The 14830-nt window shown below is 42.5% G+C and overlaps 1 protein-coding gene across 10 annotated transcripts in view; it reads right to left on the bottom strand.

Annotated features, from left to right (window-relative positions):
* Nucleotides 1–14830, bottom strand: part of MYO5A (myosin VA) — a 186419-nt gene that overhangs the window by 77092 nt on the left and 94497 nt on the right. For all 10 annotated transcript variants that reach the window (XM_075897261.2, XM_089782019.1, XM_089782021.1 and 7 more), the window contains exons 8-11: nt 11826–11933; nt 11050–11156; nt 5762–6027; nt 4379–4460 (exon numbers count right to left, since the gene is read on the bottom strand). In XM_075897261.2, the coding sequence (XP_075753376.2) occupies nt 4379–4460; nt 5762–6027; nt 11050–11156; nt 11826–11933 (563 nt within the window). The remainder of the gene's footprint in view (nt 1–4378; nt 4461–5761; nt 6028–11049; nt 11157–11825; nt 11934–14830) is intronic.

Here is a 14830-nt window from a genome sequence, read left to right as displayed (position 1 = left end):
AAATTCCAATAGTAAAATATTAAACATGCAAACTTTTGTCATTTTAACATTATTTTATTTAACTAAAGTTTCCATAGGATTTGCTTGTTTACTTAATTTAAACTGTATTTTTTGTCACAGTTAAATTGTAATACATATAATCAGAAATGGGTAAATTTTTTTTAGCAAATAGAAATTTTTCCCAAAATGCATATTTAGGGCTCCAAAATGATTTACAAATTTAAATAGAATTTGACAAATAGTTTAATTTGGGGGAAAATGGAAAAAAACGTTTCAAAATGTTTCACTTTGAACATTTTGAAATGTTTTGTTTCAAGTTTTCATTACAAAATGGCATTACATTTCCAAATTTAGCAAAAAGAAAACATGCACACAAAAATGTGAAAAACACACGAGAATGGCCAAATTAAAACAAAAAGCTATTTTGAAATTGTCCAGAAATGTTTCAGTCCATTATCAACAACATTTTTAAAATTTGTTAATTTGACCAAAAATTCAAAACATTTGTTTTGGCTTAAAAATCAAACCATCTGCCCCCTTGGCTCTCTCAATTTTTTGGTTTAATTCCTAAACTGAAATGTCATTATTCCCTCAGCTCTCTATATAACTATTCTGACTCACAAAAAATTCAGAATATGTTCTAATAAGTATCAACATTTGTGACACTATTTAGGAGACACATAACATTAGTCTAGCTGAAGACACACAACAGTCTCAAGGCATGCCTACACTAGGAAATTATTCTGAAATAACTTATTTAGAAATAATAACTTCCAAAATAAACTAATTTGAAATAAGTGTGATTCCTCATGACAAGCAGAAGTTATTACTTGGAAATATCAGGCTTGGTAGTGTGGACGTTCCCCAACCTCCCTTCATTCTAGGCTCCCCTTATCTGTAATATCTCCCAAGGGTGACCCCAGGTTGGGTGGACAGGGCTCAAACCCTCAACCTCTGGGTCCTGAGGCAGGTACCTTATCCACTGCACCACTGGAAGAGCCTACCAAGTAGACCAGGACTCAGGATTATCCTTTAGTGCCCTCTTAATTCAATGTGGAAGACTATCAACACATTATATCTCCAGCTCACAACAGCAAGAAAGCAGAAAATTATTCTGACAAAATAGTTTATCCTTTTTATTTTGTTAGCTTAAGCTTTATTCAATGCCTTTAAATATAAAGAGTCCTTAGAAGCAGCTTAGGGGAGCTGCACTACATTTTAAGCACTTAACACCAACATTATATGGAAAGAGAATTCCTCTCTGGAATTAAACTATAGTATTGCTAAATGCAAAACTTCTTTTATTGAAGTACAGGTTGAACCTTCTAAATCTGGGATTCTGTGGTCCAGCAGGATCACGGATGTTGCTGGACCAGAGAGTCCGGGAGTGTGAGCCTGTCAGGAGTCCAGTGGCAGGGAGCAGTCAGGTCCCAAGGGTGCTGGACCTGGGTGGTCCAACCTGTAGTAGTCAGGTTGAATTTGAGCCATGTTCTTCGCTATTGATATATAGTTACATTCTATATTTGGTAAGATACAGATATACAGTAAACTTCTGATAATCCGGCACCTTTAGGACCCAGGGGGTGCCAGATTATCAAATATGCCAGACTATCAGAAGGGGGGGGGCTATGAGGGGTCTGGGGTGGGGTGGGGTGGGGTGGGGGGAGATGGTCAGTTTCAGCTGCGGCTGAATCAGGGACACCTGCGGCAGAGCAGCCGGGGTGCTGCCAGGTTGGTCTGGTAGCGCCGCCCCTCGGCACTGCGAGACCAACCTGGCAGCACCCCAGCTCTGCTCTTGGGGACGCCTGGGACAGAGCAGATGGGATGCTGTCGGGTTGGTCCCACAGCGCCGAGGAGCGGTGCTACGGGATCAATCCGACAGCACCCCAGCTGCTCTGCCCCAGATGTCCCCGATTCAGCCGCTGCTGAAACTGACCAGCGGCTGACCAGAATCAGGTTGTGGAATCATCATCTCTGGAGATATTTAAGAGTAGGTTAGATGTAGGTTAGATAAATGTCTATCAGGGATGGTCTAGACAGTATTTGGTCCTGCCATGAGGGCAGGGGACTGGATTCAATGACCTCTCGAGGTCCCTTCCAGTCCTAGTATTCTATGATTCTACGATTCCATGATATCCAGGCAATTTATCTGTAAACGTTTGGTAGCACCACATTTAAATTTTTCTTAAATTTCATCAGATTTCCTGATTCCATGAAATTCTGTTTTCTTATGCAAGTGCACAGCAATTGCCAATTCCACTTTGTACAACTTCTTCCCTGCAGCCCCTAGAGCAGAGGTCATACTAGAAGAGGGAGTGAGTAGCCAGACTATGATGCACTCCCGATATTCTGGGACATATAGTCCCTAAGAGGCCATAATCAGCCAGTCAGTTGTGAATCTAAGATGGATGCAGCAGAAACTCTGACCCTCTGGGAGGGTTTGGTAACCTCTTAGAACTCATTATGGACACAGCAGACACAGCAGTAGCCACAGAAAAGACCATCTGTTCTCTCAGTCATAACGTGGGTGCAGGGTTTGCTGCTGCCTTGTAAGGAAGGAAATAGAATAAAGGTGAAAACAGTCTGAATCACAAGAATTAATCCTTGGGATTCTCCTGTGACAGAATCTTTGCTATAAGGGTGAGAAACCTTTGAAATACCTTAAAAGCCGGGCACAGAGAAAAATCTTGGGAAGCTGAGACCCTCTGTAGCAACAGCATGAGCAACACTACAATAATACTGTGAATATTCTGGAGTGGGAATATTCAACTTTATTTCTGACATAGTTTACTTCCAAGTGCTCTGTGTGGTTGGAACATGTACCCATGGCATAGGATCCAGCTTCCCAGAATACATCACTGCTGAGGTATATTTGCATATATATATATTAAAACTGTTCCAACAATCCAGTGGAGCCTAGCAACACTGCTGACATTTGGAGCCTGGCATAAATCATTCTGTTCATCTTCATGCAGATAAACTACATCATTACAAACTACATCTCTGGCCCAGGATAGCAGGATTATCTGTTGAAATTAAGTGCTCTCTGAAGGAGGAAAAATAAAGAGGCGCCTCTCACCCTGCTGACTTCAATCAATGTTAGGAAGTGGCTGTACTCTTACAAATCATGCTAATGTACACCATAAACCAAGAAAATTAAAGTGTCAGATTTCCAGAACTGAATGTCTGCTTGATGCAGCCACTAAAGAGGTTTGCACTGGAAGGTATGCAGATATGACTGGTTCCAAACTAATCTGTATTCTTATTGACCGTTTTTTCAACATCTTAACAGCAAAATACTGCTTCTGTTGACTTAAAGCTATTACTATGGTAAGAATTTAAAATATGCCCAAAGTACTCGGTATTTATAGAATCTTATTTCCAGAGATGGTCTAAATCAGTGTTTCCTAACTGGAGTGCCATCAGGGCCAAACAGATGTGCCGCAGAATTTTTTGAAAAATTACATTTAAAAACAAAAATGTCTGAGCATCACATTCCATTCCCCAAAATGAGATTAAAATAGTAAATTTGAATCCTGCACAGCAGGGACAGGGTTGGGGAAAAGTGGGTGGGTGAGATTCTGTAGCCTGCATTGTGCAGGGGAGCAGACTAGATGATCGTAATGGTCCCGTCTGACCTTAAAGTCTATGAAAAGCTGCCTTCTGATTGGCTGTTTGTCTCACTACCCCACTTTGGTTGGGACTAGAACAAATCCCGGAGAAACAGAGGTGAGGAGGAGGATTGAACTGGGGGAGTACAGGGCTGGATCTGAGGTGTGGAAACTAGGGTTGCTGAACTGGTGGGGATGGAGAAGCTGTGGAGGCAGAACTGGTGATACCTGGATGGGGAAGAATTGGTGTAAAGTGGGAGATCTGGGGAGGCAGAACTGGTGGGTCTTGGAGGGGCAGAGTTGGTGTGAGGTAGGGTCTGGGTGGGGCAGAACTTGTGGGGTCTGGGGTGGCAGTGGGGTAGAACTGCGGTCTTAATGGTGTAAAATGTGTGAGTTGACTGAAAGTCTTAACCACAGTCTGCACAACACAATTAATGATGTTAGACTCTAACATTATTAACTGTATTGTGCAGATGGTGAATAATGAAGGGTGGTAAACAGCTGAAACCAAAGCAAGACGAGAGTGAGTTCATTTGTAGACAATATGCTAGTGCGCCTGAAAATAATTAAAAGTATCAAGGTGCGCCAAGGCAGAGAAAAGGTTGGGAACCCCTCTCTTAATTCCCCAGCCATTCTACTCTAAGCCCCACGTCTAAGACCCCTTACATTGTTACACTGAAGGAATTCATCTCAGACACAGGGGATCTAATTAACAGAACAGATTTTGGAAAAATGGAGAGAAGAGGTGCCAATAATTTCCTACTTACCATATTGAACTGTTGCTGCAGTTTTTCATTGGCATAGTTGATACAAAACTGTTCAAAGCTGTTTATCTCAAATGTCTCGAACCTGCAACACCAAGACATTCAGAGTTACTACCACAATGTAAAGATGTTATAAATGATTTTGTAATTTAAAATAATCTATCTCATAATATTTACACAGGGCAATCAGTGGTATTCAGTTGGTTGTACTGAGTATAAACATGACACAACAGAGTGGCAAGACAGATGGGGGCAATGACATCCCAGAGCCAGGAGCAATTGAGAGAGACTTTCTCCTTGCTCAAGGGGTGTCAATGTGGTGATGCTTATGGCTCCTGAAGAGTATGTTAGCCATCCTTGCTCCCACAGTGCCCTATCTACAACACAGCCTCAGAAGAGGATGTACATTCAACTCTCCAGGGCAGAGGAAAAAGTGCTACAACGGCTGCTGCAAAAAACAAGAAAAAAAGAAATGAAAAGAGAGCCCAGAAGAGAGATGGGCAATGGTGCAAAATCAGATGTGTGCAAAGGGAAAGGACTGGATCCCATTTATTAAACCATCAGCAAAAAAGTGGAGATTTATGAAGCAGAACAGAATATGGCAGTTTAAGGTTAAACTGCCATACTGTCCGTGTTAATAGCAAACTGTAACCCAAATACTTGGACTATACTAATCAATATGAAAGTCTAAGCACAAGCATATCTGTATATTGTAATTTCCCCCCATTGTGATGACTACTGTATATGAGCTACCAAAAACTTGTTCAAGTCCAAGATCCAACTATGAATGTCTAATCTGTATGGGTATGTCTACACTACCCTCCTAGTTCAAACTAGGAGGGTAATGTAGGCATACCGCACTTGCAAATGAAGCCTGGGATTTGAATTTCCCGGGCTTCATTTGCATAAGCGGGGAGCCACCATTTTTAAAACCCAGCTGGTTCGAACCCCGTGCAGCGTGGCTACACGGGGCTCGAACTAGGTAGTTCAGACTAGGCTTCCTATTCCGAACTACCGGTACACCTCGTTCCACAAGGTTTAAAAATGGCAGCTCCCCGCTTATGCAAATGAAGCCCAGGAAATTCAAATCCCGGGCTTCATTTGCAAGTGCGGTATGCCTACATTACCCCGCTAGTTCGAACTAGCGGGGTAGTGTAGACATACCCAAAGCCAGGACACAGGTCCGAGATGGTGTGTCAAAACCAACACACCTAATAACCCATTACCCCCTTTAATCACAATAACTAGTCGCCAGTGGGATTTTTCATGGTTTTCACCATGCACCAATACATGTGCTAAAGAAACTGACTGCAACTCAGAGGCTACCTTCTTGTAGTAAGATACTTATGGACCAAATCTCTGGTATCGCTGACACAGAAGACTCACCCATAAATGTCCAATACGCCGATGAACGAATGCTGCTTTACTGAAGAATGCAGAGCTTTGTTCACGTGATCAACAATCCAGTTAAAGAGTTTGGCATAGATATGTTTGGCAAGAGCATCTCTGGCATTGATGGCCTGCAGTTTGGAAATGGGCTTGATGTAGGTCTCAGAAGCAGTAGCAAGCTTCCTATGGCAAAGCCAGTGAGACATCTCTTCATATTCCACACCCATGAGGTCACAGAAGATAGTGAGGGGTTCATGTTTGGGCTAAAATAAAAATAATGTATTTAGGCCCTTAAAACAATATTACTAATATTGTACATTTAATGTCACTGGGTTTTTCTGTTACGAATTTATCTAATAATCAGCTGCAACAATTATGTTTTCACACCTCTTCCTTTCTCTGTATCTATTTGCCGACTTGTTGCTCAAACTCATATTCTTTTGTAAATTAGCATAATCACAGAAATAGCAACATAATTTCCTCTAAGTGAATGTCTGTGGGTTGAGTCCCATTCAGAGTATTCACAATCTCACCAAAGAAATGAGTTACATACGTTTTCATGTGGTGATTAATATTTGGACTCATAATCTGCTGAGCTAAAACAATCATAAACTCAGATTTGACTTAGAAGCCAGAGAATCTTTACAGCACATATGTATTTATCCCTAGTTGGTATTTATTATATGAGAGTGCATGTCTCAATTGCATAACCTGGATGAAATCAAGAAGAGGAGGTGTGTGTGGGCGTTCTTAAGAGGGAAAAGATAAAATATAGGAGCACTAATCTGGGTGACACTCTCATACACTCGCATATAATTCTTCTAGTGAGAGATCAATGAAGTTTATTTAATTCAAAAGTCAAGTATTTGCAGGGGCAAAAAAGGAAGCACTTTAGAAACTGGTCTCAGATATAAACATAAAAAAAGATGTTTCCCTATTGAATTCTGGGGAGAAATATAAAACAGTCAAGCATGTTAAAAGATGTAAATACAGCTCTCACATTGAATTTTATACCTGAAATAGTCATATTTCCTCCATGGGAATGAAATACTGAATTGATCACCCGTACTTCTACATTACAGCAACTCAGTCAAGTGCTGCTCATGGGCTTGTGAGTCTCACACCTAATCATTGCCAAGTAAACTACCACCTTATATATTAAATGATAGCACAGATCTTTCCCATGAATAAACATTTTCATGTCAGGCTCACTATTCACACCAGCGGACAGTCAGCTGACAAGAAGCAGGACCAAAAGGATTTGAATAGCACCAAAGACATTTTTAATCTTACAGACAACTGGGCACCAAAGGCCAAGAATATATTGATCTCTTATTTTCCAGCCTTCAGCCTCTGCCCCTCCCTTCTTTTTGAAAGGTCTGGGGCACAATATATTATACCATCCAATTCCAGTTAACTAAGGATGTCTTTCAGTTTACAGATAACTATTTCGAGATTGGAACAACAAAATGGCAATAAAATAATCCCACTATAACAACGAGAAAGTCCTTGTTAACAAGTGACACCCAGACCAATTTCTGTCCTACTTTATGTCCTTCATTACAAATTCACCCAGTACCTCAATAATAAACATACTCTGTTGCTGCTTATTTCACGGTAAAGTTTCAACACACAATTTAGGTGCAATACATCAATGGCCAGCATAGTAAGTTTCAGTTCTGTCAATACGAAGATGATTTTGTAACTTAGGCTTTCTGCAAATCAATTTCATCATTTGTGCTGCTGCTCATTCTTCAGAGACTTGAAGTAATGCCAGGAAACCAAGAAATATTGCATGCTTCCTGACATTAACAAAAGGGTAAATTTTCATGTTCTGCTTTAACATAATGGGCCAAATTCTAGGCAGAGGACTTTAATGACATTAGGAGACGTGTTATGACACTGACCACAGAAGGGGTAGCATGAGTTCCTCCTAAAGTTTCCTGCCTAGAATCACTACTTGATGCAGTTTCCAAGAAGTGCCTGATTAAGACACACCTTGGGGTCAGCCCTGTTTAATGTTGTGAAACTGCACCAGCTAGGTTCAAAATGTGGTATCAGAGCAAATAGATTCATCAGCTGGGCTCTGACATAGAACATGTCATACATCCCAACGACTACTAGCATGGGCACTTCAGCACTGACAGCAAGCACAAAGAAGAAAAGGGGAGACTGGAATTGCTACATTGCTACAGTTCAGGCTATGTCTAGATTGCAGGCTTCTTTCAAAAGAAGCTTTTCCGGAAGAGATCTTCCAAAAACTTCCTCCAAAACAGAGCATCCACACTGCCAAAGTGCATAGAAAAAGAGATCTGCTTTTTCGAAAGGTAGCGTCCATTCAGTGTGGATGCTCTCTCACATTTAAGCTGTGATTACTATTGATGGAGTGGCCACCAGGGCACCTGTGCTTTTTCCTCTTTCCTCTTCCTTCAAAAGAGCTCCCTCTTCCCCGTCCACACACGCCTTTTTCCAAAAGAGCTCATTTGGTAAAAAGGCTTCTTCCTCGTAGAATGAGGATTACCAATGTCGGAAAAACCCCTCTGTTCTCTTGATTTTCTTTCAGAAGAACGCAATTGCAGTGTGGATGTAACTGAAGTTTTTTCAGAAAAACGGATGTTTTTACAAAAAAACCCTCTGTAGTCTAGACATACCCTCAGAGAGCAGAAGGAGGAAAATAAACACTGCCTGGCATGTTAATAAAAATTCAAGGTCTTATAAGGAAAAAAACTTTCTATCATTTGTGACTCCCAAGGAAAACAAACAAAAGAGCCAAACAAATCAGCCACCTTTGTTTCCCACTACCAGGAGACACGTCACCTGCAGAAGCCTTTTGGGAAGAGAAATGGGATTGTCCTCAATGAACAGAGAAAGGAGGTCCACTTAAGATAAACTATATAGACCAGGGGTCAGTAACCTTTTCAAACCAAAGAGCCAAACTACATCAAAATTCGGAACAAGTGGTCAACAAAGAGCTGTATAGGAATGCCCATTTGCATGACTGAAAATATACAACTTAATTTTATTGATAATTGACATAATATTAATAATGGCATAAATGAAACGTTGTACTCAAGGACTTTATTTAATGGGACTTCTGCTGCTGCATCTTTTCACACATTTCTTTGAAGTTTACATCACAACTGGTCAAAACCAGCTCCATGCACACATTCAGTCTGCCTTCTGGTCTGCCACAATCTTATGGTGGGGGTTGGAGATGTGGGGGTGCAGGAGTATGGGCTGGGGTGTATGAAAGGCTCAGGGCAGGAGGGTTGGGTGTATGATGGGCTCAGGACACAGGTTTGGGGTGTGTGGGTGGTGCCTATGTTATGGCAGGGGACTGGAGATGTGGTGGTGCAGAAGTCAGGGGATGTGGGAGTATGAGGGGCTCAGGGGGTTCAGGTATTTGATGGGCTCAGGGTTGGGGTCTGGGAGAGGTGCAGGAGTGTTATGATGCTGCAGCCAGATGGGAACTGGGCCCCAATTGGGTCTTGTTGGCCAGGCTTCATTTTTAAATAAAGTAAAATATTACATCCAACACAAAAGGTTGCAACATTGTCTTTATTTACGGCAGGGGTAGGGAACCTTTTTTGGGTTAGGGGCCACTGTCCCACAGAAAAATCACTCAGGGACCACACAAGTGAGTAGCATAAAAACAAGCCCTCCAAAATCCTCCAACGCTCACTGATGTGGCCACCAACTGAGACACCTCCCTCCCCTGGTATTCCAGCCCCATGGGGGCAGGGAGAGAAGGGTAGAAAGGTTTGAGGTTCCAGGGTTAGTGGATTTGTGGGGCCCCTCCTAGGCTCTAGGGTGGGGCCAAAAATGAGGGGTCCAGTATGTGGGACAGAGCTGCCTGTGAGTGGGATAGAGTGAAAAATCCGGGTGGGAGGCAGGGTGCAGGAACAAGCTACGGGTAGGTGCCTGGTCAGGGGAGAGGGGGAAGGAGCAAGCTGGGGCAGGTATCTGGCCAGGGGGGAGGGCACAGGACCAGGGTGAGGGTGGGTGTCTGAGCAGGAGCAGCTCGACCAGTACCTGGTGGTCTCCAGGAATGAGTATCTCTCAGGCAGAATCTTCAGGCAGCCCTGGAAGAAGCGCACGTGCCGCTTCTTTAGGAAATCTAGCCGCTCCTCGTCCCCAAAGTTGGATTCTCTGCTGCCATCTTAACTGCTTCCACCTCTCCGACAGCGCCTGCATGCTCTACGTGCATCACCCCCACGGCCGGATGCACTCTTTCCGGTGATCACCAGGCAGAGGGAGGCTGCGCAGCTCCCGTGTCCTGCCTCCCCGGAACATGGGAGATGGTAGGGTGGGATAAGGAAACACGTGTATGGGGAAGGGAGGAGCAGGGGCTTTCCCCCGCCCCGCAGGAAGCCGCTGCTGGCTCAAATATTGCGGGGGGCATGATGCTGGATGGTCAGCACAGGCTCTTTGTTGCAGGTGGGAGAGGAGCGGGGGGCGGGAAGGGGGGGGTGCTGTGCTCGAGATGCGAGCCATATATGGCTCATGAGCCTTAGGTTGCCAACCCTGATATAGACTCTTCACTACTTGCTTCTAGAATGGTAAGAGAGGAAGGGCTCCTGCAGCCAGGACTGACAAAACTCTAGTGTCATTAACTTGCTGAACATAAGATACAAGGGGAGAGAAGGTTGCTCTTCAAACGGCTTCTTTTGTGAAATGTTCACTTTGTAGATATCTGGATCTGCATTAACCAGCAAATCCAGGAAAGATTCTTGACACATTGCGGGACCATTTGGTGTGGGAGTACAGATGCTCACCCATTCAAGACTTCTAAGCTAGCATGTTTGGAAGAATTCCCTAGAAAAGACTATTTGTGAATTCAGCAGGGACTCAAGAGAGCCTCAGAAATAATATGGAGGGCCTCTGGCAGGGATCTAGAAAGGGAACAGCAGATTCCATTTGTGCAGAGTAGCAAGAAAAATCTAGAAATAAAAAATAAGTTGCTGTATTTTTGTATTGGCTTTGCATGGGGGCTCTGCAAACGAAGAAGATTCCTAACCAATGTTCCCTCTAAACTTTTCCATCCATGTGTGGAATTTTTCCATCAATACGCAGAATACATTTTTGTGTCCCAATACATGTGTGAATGTGCACCAGTATTTGGGGAAAAACCTAGCTGTAGGCACTCTGCTAATCAGCTGCGCAGCATTTGAATCTCTCCTAAGCAGCAGCACAAGTGCATAGCTTACAGAGAACAGTGCACCTAACCAAAAACCACAGAAATGTCCCAACTGAAACTTTATCCTTTTAACTCATTAATAACTTACAGGGATCGTGCAGCTGTCAGCATCCCGAGAGGTAAAGCCAACGTTGCCCAGGTGAAGGATCCCAGCGAGGATTCGAAAGATTCCCATCTGGTAGGAATCATTAATCCCTAAAAGAGAATGAATATAATGTTCTGAGTGAAGAGTGAAGTAAAGACCAAAAAGACACCCAGCTGATGAAAAGGAGGGCCCAATATTTGTAAATAGGAATGATAAAATCTACTGGAATTTTGTGAGAAATTGCTGCCACCACCTCTCATCTCTAAGTTTGTGTGAGAAATCCTGCACAGAAAATGCTATTAAAATTATTCTTGACCCTCCTATCATTAGGTTTTACAATAAAATGCAAGGAAGATGTACTTTAAAAAAATACTAAATATTTTAATGAAGTGCTTGTGTTGCTGCTTAGTTTATAAAACCCTCGAAATCATATATATATATACTACAGTGTCAGAAACCAACATATGGTTGATGGTATGATATGAAGAAACTTGCACAGATACAGACAGACATCATCTTTCTATCCAAGTGCAAGAAGATGGACATCGTACCCAAAGAATCCAACAGTTATTATTGCTTAATATTTCCTCTTCCTTGTACTAAAAATTTGATTACAGTACCTTCATTGTACTTTAAAAGTAGCCGAATCCCAAAGGTTATCAAAGACTCTCTCTATTTTAAATATCATAAAGGAAGAATGAACTAAAACATTTACTATATAGCTATGATTCCAAAGCCTGAATGAGGCCAATACATCTCCAGCATAAAAGTATAATTACCTAGCAAAGTGCAGGCCTGTCTGGTGTGTACCATTTCCTTAGCATCATCAATGCCATCAATCACTGGACTACTCCCTTGCTTTGTATAGTGAAAATAAGTTGCATTCCCTATAAGAAAGAACAACAATTTTTACAACACACTACAGTAGAAACCACACAGCTGCAACCATCTTTGTGTTAAGGTGTGTAACAGGTCTCTCTCTTCTTAATCTGAATGTAGGGTTGCCAACCCTCAAGGAGCTTCCTGGAGTTTAATTAGATTAATCTTTAATTAAAGTTTATATAATGTGATGAAATCTCCAGGAATTCATCCAATCAAAGATGGCAACCCTAAGGCTAAATGGCAGAACCCATGGTTTGAAATATATTTCAGTATATTTGAATCAGTCTACGGGCCTTCTGCATTAGAGAACTTCTCTTGCTCCGGTTTAATACCACATCCAAATGTTTCTAAGCCATTTGCTCCTTCAACAGGTTCACTGTGTCAATAAGCAGGGGACCAAGGCAGCAGTTGCACCAAAGCCCAGAGATCCAAAAGGGCCTGGGGCTCCCGCTGCTGCTACTATGGCAGTGCTCAGAGCCCTGGGCCCTTTAAATCACCACTAGAGCACCGTGCTCTGGGCTACTCTGAGGGTTGGGGCAGAAGTGGGGTGCTGCGGTCTGGGCGACACTGAGGGCTGGTTGCCTCTGTCCCACCCCTTCCTGTAGTGTCGAGCTGCCTCCCCCTTGCCCAGAGGCCTGGAAAGTCAGTCCACCTCCTCTGGCTGTGTCCATATTAATCAGAACAGTCTCTGGAAACTAGTACTGCAGATCCTGTTGTATTAATTTCAATCCCCCCCCCAAAAAAAAAAAAATTAAAGGTGTTATAAACTCTTTGGAGAATTCATGGAAGGACATGGACAAAAAAAGCACAAAACAGCACGGCGTGGAAAGTTGCGATCTGCATCGGTGGCGAGACTATCCACATTGATGAAATCACAGCTCTTCCAAGTATTCCAAGTATTAACTCCTTCATTGTTCCATCAATTGTCGCAGCAGATCTTCAGGCTATAACATACTCGTGCATGGAAAGGTGCCACCCAAGAATAGGTGCATAGCTGACAGCAGGGTGCTAATGTTATGGTGCACACATATTTTAAAATTGATTGCGCATGTAGTTTTTCCATTGCCGTGGTTTCCAGTCTCAATGGCATAGTCCAGAGTACGCAGTTGGTTCGGTCTGAGGATTGCTGCATTCCCACTGAGATTGTGAGCATCTGTTACAGGGCACGCTGCAGCTTCTTGAGGTTACTGTGCTCAAGGATGCTGTGTGTGTAGTTTTGCTAACGAGCTGAATATATTTGAAAACATTAAAGACAATCACAGTTCCCTTCTTCCTCCTGTTTTTGCCCTTGTTGTCAAGTAAAATCTGGAAAAGAGGGTCCTCTGGATCACCATTTTAGCCAGCATCAGATCAGTTCCCTCCTACAACATTTACGGCAGTTGTCCCCTCAGGGGCTGTTCAGTGCCCCATAAGGGGAGGGAGAAAGTGAGGACTCAGGAAAATAAAATAGCTTTAAAACGTTAATGCTTGTAAAATATGTTTCTAATGTAGACAACAGAGTTTTACAATGTCTTGTGTAATGTGCTTAATGGTAGTATGAGAATAAATGTTAAACAACTGTAACTCTGCCAGCCACCCTGCTCTGGTTAGCAGGGAAGAACAATCTCCTAGGCCCTGAATAAAGATGCATCAGGCAAACTGCTTGAACATCAGAAGGATCCTTGTGATTCAGCATGATCACACTGTTGCTCTTAGGGGTAGTTAGAATACAGATTGTGTTACACAGAAAATATGATAAATGATTACAAGTTTGTACTAGCAGAAGCTTTGTATTGGAAACAGATTGATACCTTTTGTATGGCAATTGTATCCCTTTTTTCCCCACGTGTGAAATGGTTCCTGGAGAGGGGGATTAATGAGATTGGAATGTGAATGTTTGCTGAGTGTTTAAGTTGTTATCCTTCTCTAGCTTCGGAGTTCAAATGGTCGAAGGAGGGGGAGAAGAGGCCATAAAACTCAGAGGCGTCAAGCTACCATCAATTGATGCACAATATAAAGCAAACTGATGCAGGGCATTATAGAGGTCTTGAAGTGTTCAGAGCAAGCACTCTTTTACGAACAAGAAAACAGCCTTGAAATAACACTGGGAAGGGGGTACCAACATACTGATGTCAAAGAAGAATGACTTCCAGATAAACAGAGGTTAAAAAATGATGATTGATTAAGAGCTGACACAGCACAATGTATAGACTTTAATAGGAGAAAAGTCCTATAAAATATGGGGTATCTTGCATGAATCTCCAGGTCTCGTCTTTTCAAGATTGGAACGTCGGTCCAGGCCAAGAAAAGCCCTCGCTCCTCCCCCTTGCATTTAACTCACCTGGGCAGTGAGTTCATGTGAGCAACAGACTGGTAACTTTCAGCAAAAACAAGATGGGGTTTATGCGTGCATGTGTATATGTGTGCGTGCATTTGTGGGGGGGGGGGTTGTGTGAATATGCATATAACAGAATAGTGTTACATTGTCAATAAATGTGGCATTTTGCCTTATCCCCCTAAAAAGATCCTGTGATATTCTTTACATTTGGGTGGAGAATTGCAAGAGGGGAGGGATAGCATAAGCTGTTGTTTTTGAGAATCAATGGAAAAGTTCTATTCTAAAAGAAGAATATATTGCAGAAGTGTTTGACTGCAGTGATAAGTATTTTATACTGCAGAAATGTTTTTGGGATATTGCAGTGATAGATCATTAAGGTGTGCACCCCCACTGATAGAAGGCCGGTTCAAAAGAGTGGAGGAGAATTAGATTACTCACTTCCCCGGTCGTAGAGTCGGCATAAAGAAAAAAGAATTAGACTTCTCGCTCTCTCCCACCTCCACTTTGCAAGGGGAAAGAAAAAGATTTGTCTTTAAAGTATATACACCATCAGTTGTAGAAAAGGCCGAATTCAGGAGAAGGGTT

The sequence above is a fragment of the Pelodiscus sinensis genome, chromosome 14 (assembly GCF_052426305.1).
Source record: "Pelodiscus sinensis isolate ZL-2025 chromosome 14, ASM5242630v1, whole genome shotgun sequence".
Taxonomy (NCBI): Eukaryota; Metazoa; Chordata; order Testudines; family Trionychidae; genus Pelodiscus; species Pelodiscus sinensis.
This window is presented reverse-complemented; position numbering and strand designations above follow the sequence as displayed.